We start from the raw sequence: 16,770 nt of genomic DNA, 5'->3' as shown, positions 1-16,770 counted from the left end.
AGCCACTCCCAACGATGAGTGAAGTTAAGGAAGCCATTCGCCAGCTGAATAGAAACAAGTCGGCTGGGAAGGATGGTATCGCAGCTGAACTCATCAAAATGGGCCCGGACAGGTTGGCCGATTGCCTACACCGGTTGATAATCCGGATCTGGGACATAGAACAGCTACCGGAGGAGTGGAAGGAAGGGGTAATATGCCCCATCTACAAGAAGGGCGACAAATTGGACTGTGAGAACTACCGAGCGATCACGGTCCTCAATGCCGCCTACAAAGTGTTGTCCCGAATCCTACTCCACCGCCTAACGCCACAAGCAAACAGATTCGTGGGAAGTCATCAGGCCGGCTTCATGGAGGGACGGCCTACGACGGACCAGATATTCACATTACGACGAATCCTCCAAAAATGCCGGGAACACCAAGTCCCTACGCACCATCTATTCATCGACTTCAAAGCCGCATACGAAACGATCGACCGTAACGAGCTATGGAAAATCATGGACGAGAACAGCTTTTCCGGGAAGCTGATCAGACTGATCAAGGCGACGATGGATGGAACGCAGTGCTGTGTGCGGATCTCGGGTGAATTGTCGAGTTCATTCGAATCGTCCAGGGGGCTTCGACAAAGTGATGGTCTATCCTGCATGATGTTCAACGTGGCGCTAGAAGGTGTTATTCGACGAGCGGTGGGCGAAATGCGGGGCACAATTTTCAACAGATCCAGTCAACTTATCTGCTTTGCCGATGACATTGATATAGTCGGCAGATCATCAGCGGCGGTGGAGGAGATCTACCGCAAACTGAATTGCGAAGCAGGAAGGATTGGGTTGATGATTGATACGTCCAAGACGAAGTACATGCTGGCCTGCGGATCCGAGACCGACCGAACCCGCTTGTCCAGTAATAACAAGGTCACGATCGACGGCGACGAGCTGGAGATAGTCGAAGACTTTGACTATCTCGGCTCACTGGTGACCGCAGACAATGACACGAGCCATGAGATCCGGAGGCGAATTATCAGCGGAAGTCGTGTCTACTATGGACTCCACAAGCAACTGCGGTCGAGAAGACTTAGCCCTCGCACGAAGTGTAACCTGTATACGACGCTCATTAGACCGGTTGTTCTCTACGGGCACGAGAAATGGATATTGCTCGAGGAGGACCTACGTACTTTTCTCCTTAGGTTTAAGCTTTTTTTTTGCTTGATGGCATTGGAGATGAAAGCTCCAATCTGAACAAAAAAAAAAGCTTAAATCTGATAGATGTTCTCCACACGACTTCTATTACTTTACATTCTGGTGTACTAAAGGCGATGTCAGAGGCTTCTGAGGCTCTGAGTATTTCAAAAATAGCGAGTGTCTAACTGCACACACACAATTGTTTAAAATTTTTTTAAACCTGAATCGAAGAAAACTGACACAACGAAACGTAAACAACGAGGTGTCGAAATTCTCCCCGGTTATGACAAATCGTCCGGTGTCGTGTTAATGTAATGTTCATTTCACGCTTTTGCTTTCCTTCTTCGCGTCGACGCCGGGTCGCGATTTAGTAGTTAGTTTGTTTGTTCCAATCGAAGGAAGGCGTTCGCTCCAGTTGAACTAGTTTGTTATAAGCTTTAAGCCTACCGTCTCCTGCCTGCCATTCACCTCATTAGCCACTGATTGAATCTGTTAACTCCCTGATCGCCCTCTCCTTCTTCCGAGGTCCACCAGAGGTCTAACAAAAATTTGATCGTGTCCCGTCGTGGGGTTTAATCTTACATCTAGTGGAAGTTTTTTTTTCTCTCCTAATTTATGAATCAACCTACACGCGAAAAGACAAGACGATCGACGCAACTCTACGCTCATTGGGTCATTAATTTTTATTAATTTTTAATGATGCTGAACGAATCTGGAAACATTTTTATTGAAAACGACTTCGGCTGCTGGTCCTTCAGGTGTGCTCCAAGGAATGGTGCATGCAGTCTGGTCTGGGCTAGTTCACCTTTCATGAGAGATTAAGCCATCGAGAGCACCAAAATATCCGCCCAAGCTCGGCAGAAAAAGTTGCCGTTTAATTAATGATGATGGAGGTATTTATCGGGCCAATCGTACAAACAATAAACTTTGGTTCGGAATTTTTCGGCCGTTTTTTTTTAAACTTCATTAAACTAGACTAGACACGATTTTTGGACATTTGGGGCAGCATCAGCAGCAATCCGCGAAAAGCAACAACCTCTTTGAGGTCTCAATTTAAGCGTTATAACTTTCCAAGATCGAACCGAATCGATTGGCGTGGACAAGCAAGGGGACGGATAGATGTGAGGTAATGAGAAGGAAAAAAAATGTTTGCATTGCTAATGACGGCTCAATCAAGATGGTCCCGATAAGTTTGGTGGTGTTGAGTTTTCATCGTGATATGAGATGAATGAAGTTTTCTCACGGTTCCATTTTCAATACTGTGAAAGTCGGATCTACACGCAAAACAATTTTCAAAAATATTAATTTTCCAATTTTCTTACACTGAACTCTGAATGTTATCAAATTCGGAATTTGGCATCAGCACTTTAAATAAAATACCTATTGAGATGAAATAGAGGGATCCATAAAACCTCATTTCTGAGAAATGGATTAAATCAAACATTAAAAATGGAGAATAATCTATATAAAGCTTAGTTCTTTTAGGAATGGTACACTTTCTATTGCTGATGGCTCATTTACTAGTAATCGAACATTAAAAATTTTTACAGCATTTTGCTGCCTGTAAAAAGAAATAACCGACCTTTTTTTTTAGTTTGAAATTTATGCGTTTTTGAGATATTAACGATGCAAGAGAAAAAGAAAAAAAATGCTCAGTTTCTTTCAAAATTCACCATTATTAAATGATAGCTGGCAAAACCGTTGATTATTCAAAGAACTACTGTGTGTGAGTGGTGGAAAAGTATGGAAAAACTGTCAAAAATGTCCATAAAGTTCTAATCAAGCATTGGAGTGAAAAACATGATCGGCAACTATGGTTAAGGGTCATCAGGGAATTCAAGTCTCATACCAGAATGTTTTTTTTTCTATTTATGAGCAGGGAAAAGCACGCGGGAGTGCACCTCCTCTTGAGGTCCTTCTCCAGTGGGTTTAATTTTTAATGAGCAAAACACTAAGTGTAGATCGCTGAAATGTAAAAAAAATGTCTCCGATAAACTGTTGCCAAGCTATTAATCATTAAAACCTAACCTCGTACAACAAATTTTTGCTAGTTCCAGAGCTCGTAAGCTGTATAGCCGGTACCGAGGCCATGAGACAGATGATTTCTGATGGACGACAATACTTATAAAAAAAACCCTATTTCAAACAAATTCCAGCGTTTGGAGCTTATAACATATCTGCTCGTGGCAAGGCCCCTAGGATATTAGAGTATGAATTTGCTGGTTGTTTTGTATAAAATATGATGATTTGCCAAGATTCGGCTCCTGCGGGAATTCCAAAACAAATACTTTGGTTTTCGCTGTTTCTAAAAGTCTAAAAAAGTAATTTTGTATGCACCCTTAGTAACCTATAACCACAGAGAACAGAGGTCTAGCTAGAACAAAAATGAGCAGAAAACGTGTGTAAGAATTTGAATTCAAATACGTTAGTATCTCGTTCAAATGTTACTCAGCATATAGTCACTAGATGGTGCTGATTGCTAAGTGAACGAAAAATAAACGAACTGCCTCGTCAGAGGGTGCGTCTGATTACCGGAAACGTCCGTTCCCCGAAAGTGTGTGGAAAACCTTCGAAATTCCATTCAAATATCCTGTTTTTTTTACCATCAAGTTGATATATCAATGAAAATTTGATCTAATATAAGAAAGTAAATGAATAAATTAGTTAGAAAAGGCAAAAATTTTGAAAAAAAAACTCGACTGCCTGATCTACAATCTACGTGTTAATGTTAACAATTAACTGAACGGAAAGCATCATCAGCTAACGGAATATTTTTGGAAACAAACATTGCCCCAAAAACGATCGCTAACTTTGACTGAGTTAGCGATTCAATTAGCGGCGCAAAATATTCAGTTAGCGATGCCGAACACTGAATGAAGGTTTTCTCGATGTATCTAAATCTGCTTACAAAAACTCCACAGAAGTCAAACGAACTCTAATATCGAATTGATTAAGGTTGCCAGAGTTTTTCCTGCGAGTATCCGGACTGGGCTGTTTTATTTGAAAATTTGGCAAAATTCGGGTATGTAAATTCATGATTTTCAACCCAATATTCGGGCAACTACCGAGTAAATTTGTGTAAAAGCCAGATATTATTCAATTAAAAATTCAAACATTTTTTTTATCGAAGCCCATCAGCAGATTTTGAATCGTACTTTAGGCTTAAAGTGTCGTGTTTTGGGCGCAAAAGTGAAAAATCAGAAAAGTCATTTGGAGTCGAATCAAATAAGGTATAAAACTACTTTCCCGGACATTCGGCCGAAGGCCGATAGGCCGAAAGATGTTAGGCCGAAGGTCGCTTGGCCGAATGGGTTAAAAGGCCGAAGGATGTTCGGCCGAATAGGACAATAGGCCGAATGGGACATTAGGCCGAAAATTATTTGTCCGAATATTATAAGGCCGAATGGTCATCAGGCCGAATGGACGTTAGGCAGAATGGTCGTTAGGCCGAAAGGTCGTTCGGCCGAATGGTCGTAAGGCCGAATGAATGCCAGGCCGATTAGACATATTAACGCTTGTTTGCATTTTGGGGCGAATAGTAGTTTGGCCGAATGGGTGATAGGCCGAATGTTCATAAGGCCTAATGATCATTGGGCCGAATAGTCATCAGGCCGAATGGATACAAGGCCGGATTCGACCATTCGGCTTTGTGACCATTCGGCTTTGTGACCATTCGTCCTATCGTCCATTCAGTCTTACAACAATTCGGCCTGATGACCATTCGGCCTTATGACCATTCGGCCTTATGACCATTCGGCCTAATGACCATTCGTCCAAATGACCATTCGGCCTAACGACCGTTCGGCCTAACGACCATACGGCCTGATGACCATTCGGCCTAATAACCATTCGGCCTTATGACCTTTCGGCCTAATGATCATTCGGCCTAGTGACCTAGACCTAGATGACCATTCGGCCTAATAACCATTCGGCCTTATGACCTTTCGGCCTAATGATCATTCGGCCTAGTGACCGTTCGGCCGAACATCCTTTCGGCCTAACAGCCTTCCGCTGATTAACCGTCGGCCGAATAACCCATTCGGCCTAGTAGCCTATTCGGCCAGATAACCTATTCGATAACTTCCAAAGTTTGACGTCAATTCACACATTCACACAGGTAATCACATTTTTTTGACAGCTAGGAAGAATTTTTATGTTGGTTATTTCTTGCAGACAACTGTTCATCACAATCGTTTTTAACTAAAAAATCTTTATCAGTTCTTCTCAGGTCTTACTTTCACAGAACCTTTATTTTCCAGATTCTTCTTACATATCAGCAATCGTAGCAAGCCACGAAAAGCTTTGCGTTTTATCAATAGCTTACATGTAACAACCAGAAAAAATTGAGCTCCGGGAGTTGAGGCAAATTTATGGACACTAAACTAATCACTTGTAACAAATCATGTCAAAGGAACTATTGGCAACACATTTCCGTCACTATCAGATGCCACGATTCCACCTTTTCAAACACTTTTTGGAGGTTGGCCATTAACGTGACAGAAGAAACTTGGCCGAACTCGAGCAAAACAACGTGAAAAAAAGACTTGAATAAACAACGGCTGATAGAACTTTTTAAATTTGCTTTCTTAAGAAGTGTAAAAAACCGAAACAGATAACACTGTTATAAGGAATAGTTTGTCTCTCCATAAGCATACAAAAACACACACAAGCTCTTAGAAATTTTTCAACTCCGATCACCAGCAGCCATCAGCCGGAACACTACATTTTTCCGGGAAAGAACTCTAAATGAAATTCCTTATCACTTTTATTGAAAAAATAGCCCCTGGCCTCACTTCAATCATAAACCGCAGTGGTAGTTGCACTTCTGCGCCTTTTAACTTTAATTTTTGAAACTAAAAATTAATTGAAACAAAACTTCTTCCGACGAAGAAAAAAACGTGTGCGGCTCGCATAAGGCATCGCCTACTTCCTCGATTTTTTCCATGCTAAAGAATCGATCCAAAAAATAGAAAATCTGTGTTGAAAAGATCAATCACTCAAAGATAGATTCAAGATCGACTCATCCTAGCTGAAACACTCATCAACCAACCATAATTTGATAAGCGAAAATTTTTGATTGCGAAAAAATGGGATCCCAACCTCCTTCCTGCAGTTGCGAACGGAAATGGGAAAGGGGGGGCTTTCTTACCATTTTTGTTTGGCATAAATCGAGTTCTTATCAAGCAAAAGAGACCATACTAAGGTAAGAGAGGTTGGAATTCGAGACCCTCCCTTTAATCTTGAAAACTTATCAGACAAATGAAGCGAAATGTGACGTTATTGATATATTAAAATATATCAATAGTAGTTCATGAGCCCTTTCCGCGTTGATAGGGAGAAAGGGCTATGAATCCAGTAGTAAAACATACACTTTGGCATAATCAAAGAATCAATGAAGCTTATAGCAAAAATTGCAGATCTTGGAAAACTTATTTAGAGATCAAATTTCAGAAGATAAGGTTAAATCGTTTTGTAGTGCAATTCGAAACTCCAGATGTAGCTCTCATTTTAAAGCTGTTTCTTTAAATTCCCGTACAATTTTCCCGTATGCTTGGATAGCGTGCCGCTATTAACCCTTCGTTTCATAAAGTTACAAATATGCAACAATTAATTAAAACTGTTCTAAACTTCACATTTAGCTAAAAAGTAAAATTTTTTTTTGATGGGAATAATATTTATAATTTCAAGATCACGTTCAATTAAAAAAAAATATTTTTAGTGTTCATAGGAACCAAAAAAACCCACTTGAATCTGAAAAATATGGAATGTGGAAAAAGCCTAATTTTTCAAATTTTTGGCCTAGTGTAATTCATATTGAGAATTTTTTTTTCGACTCAAAAAAAATATTTTCGTATTCCCACTAAAGTAATTTACATAATAAACAAAATTTGAGATTTTTTTTTTGTTTTTTCTCTGATATAATGGGTTTTCAAAAACTGTTGCAAATATGCAACACCATGCAACGGTAGTACCCTAGCTAGTTATATGGGTTCCATAGTGTGTTTTCGAAACTTGCATCGTTAAACAGTGTATTTGTTTCCCGATGACAATGTTTTCGTTATTAATGATTTATTATCATGTTCAGGCCGTATTAAGAGGGGGGGGGATGAGAAAAATTGCCCCCCCCCCCTCCCCCCCTGAATAAAGAGGGCCCCCGAGGTGAAAAAAATAAAAGTTTTGCTCTAAACCGTTATCAAAACTAGAAAAATATTATAAAAAGTTCAAAATTTATCAAACTTTAAACTAGGACGGGTCCGAATAATTAACTTATTTAGGATTTGTAATTCAGCGTATGTTAAATGTTTCCGCGGCCCATTGGTATAACAAATACATATTTTGAATAAAAAAAAATGTCGGATGCATTCATATCTTGCAAAATAAGCATACACCAATTTTCAAAAGTTCTATATTATTCAACGTGATTCAAACTCAAGTACGGGGCTTTATCCAGAGAGTTTAAAAATCTAAAAACAAACAACGAATACGCTTTTTTATTTTTCCACTTGAAAATTCAGTACTATCTGCCAACATTCGATAACCGAGGTTTGAAGTATTGTTTTGCTTTTTTTTTTCTTAGAGATGAATGAATGATTTGATTGAAAATTACAATGCTCATTATTTTTTACTAAAGTATGAGCCGTTTCTTATTATCAATCGACGAAAAATGCTCTTTATTTATACTATTCAACCTTTTCCTGGAAGCTCTGGAAGTTGATTTTAAATTGAAACTTTTTGTTCTCGAATTTAGTTTTATTTTTATTTCTTTTTTATTCTTAAACTGGTTTCAAGTTTGAATTCTAATTTTAGAATCATGTTCCTAATTCTAATGCTCATTCCGAAGAAATCTTTATTGTTCTTTTAATTTTGCCAACAAATGATATTTAATAGTTTAATGTAATTTGTAATTGGATCATTCCTTCAAAACTAAATTGAGACTTTGCTCTTCAATATCAAGTTTGTTTATTAAAACTGGCGTATAGTTATGGTATGATTTAAGATTAAGAATCTTTATCAGAACCAATTTAAATACGTTTTCGGAATTGATTTGTGTTGATTTGTTCAAGGTTATGTTCAGAAAAGTTGTAAAGGTAAGAAGCTTTCCATTTTGCCGCCAGTCGTGGCCTAGAGGATAGCGTTCCAGCCATCTAAGCCAGAGTCCATGAGATCGAATCCCGATCACGGCACATATAGTGCTCTTTCCGTGGTCTGGTGGTAAGATGCTAGCCATAAAATCCTTGAAAGATGTACGCCTTAGAGTTAAGTAAATAAGATCTCTTCAAAGAAACATGAAGTTTCACTGAGATCCTATATGTGTGTGTTCGTTTTTTTTAGCACCTTCAAGCAAACGTAAGGAATAATTTCCTCAGTAGGTGGTATATTATCGCATAACTACTCCTAGCTAATTTCTCGAGAGTCTTTGTAGTCTAGTGGATAAGCTGGTGCGAGTCTGGTTCCGATGTGCAGGCTGGGTTCGATTCCCGGTATCGGCGAGACAATTTTTGGGTTCGAATCCCATAAGAAGCCGACAGGTAAGATGTGTTTCCTCTTATAACTGATTATATGAATGTTTAACCAGCTGCCAGCTGGCCAGGTATATGCACGGATGCCGGAATACCTCTAAGTAACCTGATTGACTCGTTCTTCCAAAATATACCTACATAAGAAGCCATGGGGTCGGTCCAAGAATGCATGTGAGCACATACTTAGGCAGAAACTGCGGTGAATCCGTGCACCCATGGTGGAAAACCAACATACATAACTACTCCCAAATAAATTCTTAACTTTCAGGTGTCCAGAAATCTAGATTTGCGAAGTTCCTGTGCGAAAACTATGATTAGTGCAAAAGAAATTAGGAATAAGCATTTATTTCCAGTTGTCGAGTGTGAAGAAAAAAAGGTGTAACCGTTTCATGTTGTTGCAAATTTGCAACAATTAATATTTTTGCTAAATAACCGAAATATGTGAAAATAATATTTTTTCCTTATTTTTCCCTTCATGTATTCATCATTCGCACTATTGAGAATTTTTTCGAGAAAAAATAAAAAATCATGAAATGAAGGGTTAAGCCCACCCCCATTTTAATAGGTTTTGCATATAAAGCGCTCAAATAGAAAATGGGTAATTGTGAACTAGATATACCACTAAATTTTTAAACAATAAAATGACTTTTTTTTAAATTTATTTTAGGGAAAGTTACTTTAAATCATTATGGACAAAAAGTACTTGATAATGTTAGCTTTTTTGTAGCCATTATATCAACAAGCTCATGTCTCATTATGATCTGAAAGTTTTTAATAGGAACTAATCGGAGTAGAAAAATATTTTTTTATAGTTCACCGTAAAGTTTCTCCCAATCATTTCCTTTTATCTCACTTCCAACCAAAGTTATGTCGCTAGGATGCAGAGGTTCTCAAGTTCAAAATATATATTTCATCCCTTTCTTTTTTTTTCAATCTGTCTGTTGAAAACTAGGCCGTGGCCGGCGCCGTTATCGACATCCAAAGAGAAAGCATCAGTTTTGTGCAAGCTTTCCATTTAAATTTTAAACAATCGAATTAAGTAATACAATGCTTAGGTTGATTCTAAACTTCCTATAGTTTTGCGAAAATATGGAATGGTTCAAAACTGACTCACCAACGTTGTACAGATCAAGGCATCCAAGTTGATTATGTCCATCAAAATGCTCCTTACAGTGCAGTGTGTTTAACAAAACTTGTGATAAGTGGTCACGTGGCACCATCTGTAGCAGTCGGTTTCAAACAAATGCCGAAACCGCAACCGAAAAACATCTCGCTTCATTTAGTTGTTCCCCATATGGCGATGATGATTTGTTAGGTGAAGATTTAGTTAATGGGAACCTTTTGGCACCAGTCATCTGTTTAGAGAAACCACGGACATTTCAACAAATTGCCATTACAGTCGTGTTTCTTTAAAAATATATAGATCACTCGACAGGGTCAATGATAGTGATTATGCTTCATAACCTAAGAGGGTTACTTGCGATATTTTTTTTTCTTATCTTTCTTTCTCCGGAAAAACACGCAACCAATCATCATTTAACAAATGGTATAGGTACTCCTTTTGAATTCATTCACACCTTCGGTTGAAGTTTATTCTGCAGAAATTCTGAGCACGTCCCGAAATGGACACAAATTTGCATCGAACCGGGCATGTTACAAATGATGGGTCCCCGCAATCGTCCGTTTATCCATGTTCCAGATGCAATAATGATGCGTGCCGATTATCGCGAACCTCCCATATTAGTTTAATAAGGCATCGCGATTTGCCCTTTTTTGGAATCATGTTTTAACTTGTACTAACTAAGTGATATCGAGCTTTCATCAGAACGTACATAGTTTTAAGTGCAACATTTCCAGTTCTAATGGATTTTAAGAACTTGGAATGCATGAGAAGGCTTTTTGTTATAAGTTAAATTATTCAGAAAGGCTCCGATGAACTATTCTAAGAAACTCCCATCATATCTTGACCCAAGCAACCAAAAGTCTCGTTAACAGGTCAAACACAGCTTAATCAATATAATCAATGTGCTGAAGTTTGTTGTATTTAGCCCAAAATTTGAGTTTTATTGAAACTTTGAAATATTTTTACAGACTTGAACGGCCTTCTGTTCAGCTGACAAGTAATCGTTTAATCAGAAATAACAAAAAAATCTCTTCTTATACCAAAACAGGACTCGCGCCAGCCTATCCACTCGGCACTCCCAAGGTGATTGCCTAAAACATATTCAAATTATCAATTGATGAAAAACCGCGGTAAATTGTTCTTTTATGTTAAACTGAAGATTTATTTAATTTGATTATTCGACCAAAATCCCTTCATCGTTTTTTGGACAAATTGCCCTCCTCTCAAGGCGCTGTTCGGTAAGTTGTTAACAAAACTAGATTTGATCTAGATCTAAATTTAACACCAACGGCAGCAGAAAAAATTGGTTGAAACCGACACAGTTAAAAATGAAGCCAAACATTTCAAAATATTTTCCTTTTATTGATAAATGTTTAAGAACCACTTGTTTTCATGTTGTTTGGGGTCAGGGCAAAAAACTCGGTCCTACCGTTGAGTCGCACGTGTTGTCCAGCAAGCCCTGATGTCCCTTCCACAGGCACAGGTTCAATGACCTCGGGTGGTTGAGTTAGCATGCGGTTGCATGCACGAAGTTTCTTTGTCCAAATGATTCACACACGGTTTTTTACAAACGCGAACACATTTTATTCTTGGAATCTAGCACACATTTATTTTAGGAAACTAACACATTTATTCAACTTAACTTATAAATTTATTATTCTAAGTTCTACTTAAGCTAACAAAAATTAAAAGCGCAAAGGGTATCCCCTACAGTGCGTTCCCGACGGATGGTTGACGAAGACTAAATTTCGCCCGCTGGTATGGTCATCTGTATGGTGATCTTGCTGGCCCCGTATCACTCAGTCACTCGCCGATGGGATGACATAAGGTAGTGGGTTTTCGATCTCACTGATAAGAACGCGGTGAGATATATTTCCATTGGTAGCAACGAAGGTCATTCCATGAAATCCTCAACATCCTCGCCTACCCTGAAGTATTCGGGATGCTTCTGAAAATAAAGAAAACTTCCCCTCGATGCACTGGATACTCTATTTATCGAACATTCTCCTCAGAAGCGACTGGTTCTTCGTTGATTGGTAGAAAACAAAGCTTGACTACCGGTCGTGTAAGCATTCCAGTGGCCGTTTTCAATTCTGCTACTCTGGTTACACCATCCTTTCCTGGGAACACTGCCGTAATCCTCCCTAATCGCCATCTCATGGGAGGTTGGTTCTCATCAGCGATGAGTACTAAGCGCCCTACTACTATTTTAGTCTCTGGGATCCAATGTTTTGATTTAGCTTGCATTTGCGAAATGTACTCCTTGTGCCAACGACGCCAGAGGTCTTGGAATTTCCTCTGAATCAGCTGCCAACGGTCTAAGCGATTAATTGGAATCTCAGTAAGATCTTCTTCTGGTAAAGCCTGTAACGATTCCCCTGTTAAGAAGTGTCCGGCTGTTAAAGGTGCAAAATCCAGCGGATCATCACTCAGGTGTGTTAGCGGACGTGAATTGAGGCAAGCCTCGACCTGCACCAGCAACGTCGAAAAATCCTCTGCTCCTACCGGCTGCCCACCGAGAAATTTCGCTGAACGGACTGCGGCCTCCCACAAACCGCCGAAATGTGGTGCTCCTGGGGGATTGAAGTGCCATCGTATTTCCTCATCAGTGCAGAACCGTGACACCTTCTCCCGATGCGCTGGATCCTTGAGCAGTTGGAATAATTCACGTAGTTGATTCCTCGCTCCTACGAAATTGGTTCCGTTATCCGAGTAGATGTCTGTTATTCGGCCTCGACGTCCCAGAAATCTTCGTAAAGCTTGTAGGAACCTCTCAGTTGATAAATCAGCAACATGTTCGAAGTGTACTGCCTTGGTACACATACACACAAATACCGCCACATACGTCTTCAAAGCTGCTTTACGTCGACCTGCGCTGATGTATACTGGTCCAAAATAATCGATCCCCACCTTCGCAAATGGTTTTGAAACCGTAACTCTGGCTGAGGGTAACTGCCCCAATTGCTGATGTATGCGTTTTGGTTTTGCCTTAAAACAACGTACGCATTTATGAACAGTCTTTTTTGCGATATCTCTTCCTCCTCAATGCCAGAATTTCAACCGAACAACGTTTAATAATAGCTGAGGAGCAGCATGTAAATATTGGTGATGATAGTGCTGGAATATCAGATCAGTTAGGGGTGTTTTCCAGTTAAACAGCGGGATATTTCGTATCTGGTGGTTCCATCGAATTGCCTAATCTCCTATTCAAGCGTAAAATACCATCCGCCTCCATCAGGAGTTTGAAATATCTTAGACTCGAGCCTTTAGGGAATTCTGATTTATGTTTTAACGAATTAATTTCTTTGCCAAATTCCTGTTCCTGAACCTTACGAATTATAGTACGTTCTGCACCGCGAATTTCTTCCACGGTCAGAAATTTAGGGTATTTGTTACTGTTGTTTTTACAAATAATGTTAACAAAACGACGACAATATGCTGCTGTTCTAAGAAGCGAAGAATACGATGAAAATTTGGTAAAAAATTCGTCGATAAATGATGATTTCGCTGATGCAACACAAAAATTTGTTTTGCTGTTTTTCTCCGGTGGATCTTCCATTGATGTAGGTGGTTTTGGCCATTCTTCCTGTGGATTTTTCAGCCAAGTGGGACACTCCCACCAAAGTCTCATTCCTTCTAAGCTGTCTGGTGGAACTCCACGCGAAATAAGGTCCGCAGGATTTTCCACCCCTGGAACGTGTTTCCAAACGTTTTTATCGGTGATTGCCAGAATTTTCGAAACTCGATTCGCCACATATTTTTGCCAGGTGTTCGGTGAAGCCTTAATCCATTGTAAAACGCAAGTCGAATCCGTCCAAAAGAAAACCGGGAATGAAATGTCAATGGATTCTGAAACCTTCTCGAAAAGTTCTGCTGCATGAACCGCTCCATTCAGTTCTAGCCGAGGCAGAGATTGTGTCTTGAGAGGTGCGACCTTAGATTTAGCTGTAAGAAGGTGAACTGCAACGTGTCCTGATGCATCTGTGCTACGAAAATAAATGCAGGCTCCGTATGCTTTCTCAGAAGCGTCTGAGAAGCAGTGAACCTGAATTAGAACCGCTTTTAGAAGTATGATGCACCTTGGAATCCGTAGATTTTTGAGAATTGACAATTGCTGATAATAGCTATTCCAATCCCTTTGAACATTTATCGGAACTGTATCGTCCCAATCCAGCCTTCTTTCCTTTCCGTCCTTCAGAGCCCAAAGTTGTTGCATTAGAAGCTTTGCGACGATTATAGTTGCTCCTAAAAGTCCTAAAGGATCAAATAATGTCGCTATGATCGAAAGAATTTTTCGTTTTGTCCATTGATGATCCGAATCAACTTGACGAATATTGAATTGATATCGAAAGCAATCCAATTCTGGCATCCACGTTAGCCCCAACGCCTTCACCATCGTATCGTTGTCCCATGTGATGCCTTCTGCTTGGGGAAAGGCACAGTGTTCAATTGGAACGCCTCGCAAAACTTCGATTTTATTGGATGCCCATTTCCGAAGGGGAAAACCACCACTGCTCGTCAAGCCATCCAACTGTTTCCGCAGTTCAATCGTTGTTTCGACATCATCCGACCCGGTTATGATGTCGTCCATGTAGACATCCTTGAATATTGTCTCCGCCGCTAGTGGAAACCGCTGCTGGCCATGAACTCTTTGTACTGATCATGCAAATTTGCGTCCCTTGTTAATCTTCTCTCCAAGCTGAAAAACCTCCTACGAGCTGTGCCTTCTGAGTTTCCTAGTTTTTCCAATTGGTGTTCGATTTTGGGGAGTGTCACGATATACCGTCCATCGGCATCTCGACGAAATGTGCGCCCAAACTGTTCCTCACAGCGCGCCTCGTCGGGAGAGTAGTTGCAAGGATCCGAAATCTCCTCGCAAGACCAAAATCGCTCCATAATTTCCTCCATCGTACCTGAAGCTGCCATGTTGCATGTCGTGAGTTGGGGTTGACTGTTATGTGAAACTTCCCTGGACACCACCCAGCCGAAAACCGATTCTGTAAGCTGTGGTAGTCCTTCTCCAAGTAACATTTCTCTGCCAGTTCGAAAAAAGCGGAAGAAGTTCGAAATCCCTAGGACCAAATCAACTGATCGTGAGTTGAAAAATGATGGATCTGCCAGTTGTATATCGCCAGGAATATGCCAAGTCGTGATTTGCAATGATTTTGATGGTAAGTTTGCGGTGACCTTAGGCAATACCAGAAATTCCATATTCTGGTCGTAATCCGAGACTCTAGAACGAATCCTTGCAGCTACGCGAAACCTTGCCTTGGCGGAGGAATTCCCTATTTCGATGATAGACACATCCGTGCTCTTTCTCGTAACCTTCAACATCTGGCATAATTTTTCCGACATAAAATTACACTCGGAGCCTGAGTCTAACAATGCTCTTGCTGGACATTTGACTCCACCTTCACCTTCGATGAGAACCACTGCTGTTGCGAGAAGTATCCTTGTTTCCTTTACTCGACCAGTATTTGAAGAAACCCTTTCGTTGGCCGCCGTGTTAGAAATCGCCTGATCTGTACTGGGAGTCGAAGAATTGCCACTTTCTTTAGATTTTCCACCATCTTGAGCGAACGAAGTCCTTCTTGGTTGCTTCCCGTTTGCCTTGAAGCACACCAAAGTGTGGTGACGACCTTTGCATTGCCTACATGAATATTTGGAGGTGCAATCCCGTGCCTGATGACCTCTCGCAAGGCAATTTCGACAGAGATCGTTATTACGAATCGTTGTTTCTCGTTGTGAAACTGGCATCCCTTGAAACGATGAGCAATTATGCAACCAATGCGATGCTGAGCACACCGGGCACCTAGTTCCACCTGATTGAATCGCGTTGTGTCCCAAACGAAATTGTCCTGGCACCTTTCTAGCTCCAGACGAAGAATCCGATTTCGCTTCAACTGATTTGATGGGTAAAGCTTCAAGAATTCTAATTCTACGCTGAACAAATTCTACTAAATCCTTCAAGGTGTCCTGCTCGTTGGCAGATGACGCTTCCTCCCATGCGCGACGAGAACCTGGGTCCAAACGTGAACTGAGAAGATCGATGAGAAGCAAATCCTTGTAGTCTGCTACTTGGACCACCTGATCCAAGGTTTGGACAATCCGCTCGAAACCCTCCAATAACGACCTCAATTTCACCAACGATTCCTTGCCCAATGTTGGTAATTTGAAAAGAGCCTGAACCTGCCTCTTTTTAAGGACCTTGTTGTTATGATAGCGCTTCACCAAAGTATCCCATGCTATTTGGTAATTTGCCCTTGTAATTTTCAAAGGATCTATCAAGGCTTTAGCTTCACCCTCAAGACAACCCTTGAGATAATGAAATTTTTCAATTTCAGGCAACTCAGTTTTCCAGTGGATCAACGATGTGAAAAGATCTCGGAAACTGAGCCACTCGTCGATATTTCCATCAAATGACTTTAATTTGATCTGTGGTAGACGTACATGATCAACCAAATCTGGGAGAGATTGTCTAAAGCAGCATTACCCTGAAGTTCCTTAACCTTATCTAACATATAGGATTTTAGGATTATAGGATTATCTCTGTTTTCTTCAGCGGCATTTTGGCGACTTCGCACGTTCGGGGAAGAAATAAAGTCTTGGTGTAGCAGGCTGATTGTCCAAAGCTTCGGTGTAGACATATACTAGGGCTTTTTACCTGACCGAAAAACTAGTGCGACAGCCGAAGCCAACGTGACCAACCGCAACCAACCGCAACCGGCAACCGAACCAACGCAATGTGCCTTCCGCCTCAAGGATTGTATCGATAGTTGAAAACTCGTAAATGTTTCGCAGCAGTGTATCGAAGGTGAAAACAGCAATGTAGTAACAATATAGGCAACTTCGGCGTAGAACATATACCGTGTTTCTTACCTGGAAAAACCTACGGTGCCGCAGAGCCGAGTGACTATATCCTCGCTTTGAAAAGAAATTTCCAAAATCATCT

The 16,770-nt window shown here is 40.5% G+C and overlaps 2 protein-coding genes across 2 annotated transcripts; both read right to left on the bottom strand.

The window, feature by feature from the left end:
- Positions 1 to 11,810: 11,810 nt before the first annotated feature.
- Positions 11,811 to 14,409, bottom strand: LOC129738116 (uncharacterized). The gene is made up of 2 exons (XM_055729302.1): positions 14,212 to 14,409; positions 11,811 to 12,806 (listed from the first exon to the last, which is right to left on the bottom strand). The coding sequence occupies exons 1-2, from the start codon at positions 14,407 to 14,409 to the stop codon at positions 11,811 to 11,813; spliced, it is 1,194 nt and encodes a 397-aa protein (XP_055585277.1).
- Positions 14,410 to 14,438: 29 nt separating this feature from the next.
- On the bottom strand, positions 14,439 to 16,465 carry LOC129738115 (uncharacterized). The gene is made up of 2 exons (XM_055729301.1): positions 16,269 to 16,465; positions 14,439 to 16,080 (listed from the first exon to the last, which is right to left on the bottom strand). The coding sequence occupies exons 1-2, from the start codon at positions 16,463 to 16,465 to the stop codon at positions 14,439 to 14,441; spliced, it is 1,839 nt and encodes a 612-aa protein (XP_055585276.1).
- Between the last annotated feature and the right edge of the window lie 305 nt (positions 16,466 to 16,770).

Source organism: Uranotaenia lowii, chromosome 1, assembly GCF_029784155.1.
Source record: "Uranotaenia lowii strain MFRU-FL chromosome 1, ASM2978415v1, whole genome shotgun sequence".
Taxonomy (NCBI): domain Eukaryota; kingdom Metazoa; phylum Arthropoda; class Insecta; order Diptera; family Culicidae; genus Uranotaenia; species Uranotaenia lowii.
Note: the sequence above shows the minus strand (reverse complement) of the source record. Positions and strands in the feature narration are given on the sequence as shown.

Coding starts and splice junctions, on each gene's coding strand:
- LOC129738116 (XM_055729302.1), bottom strand. CDS start 14,409: ATGGACGACATCATAACCGGGTCGGATGATGTCGAAACAACGATTGAA. Junction 12,807..14,211: donor CATGGGACAACGATACGATG/GTGAAGGCGTTG, acceptor CGTTGTTTTAAG/GCAAAACCAAAACGCATACA.
- LOC129738115 (XM_055729301.1), bottom strand. CDS start 16,465: ATGTCTACACCGAAGCTTTGGACAATCAGCCTGCTACACCAAGACTTT. Junction 16,081..16,268: donor TCCCAGATTTGGTTGATCAT/GTACGTCTACCA, acceptor GAAAATTACAAG/GGCAAATTACCAAATAGCAT.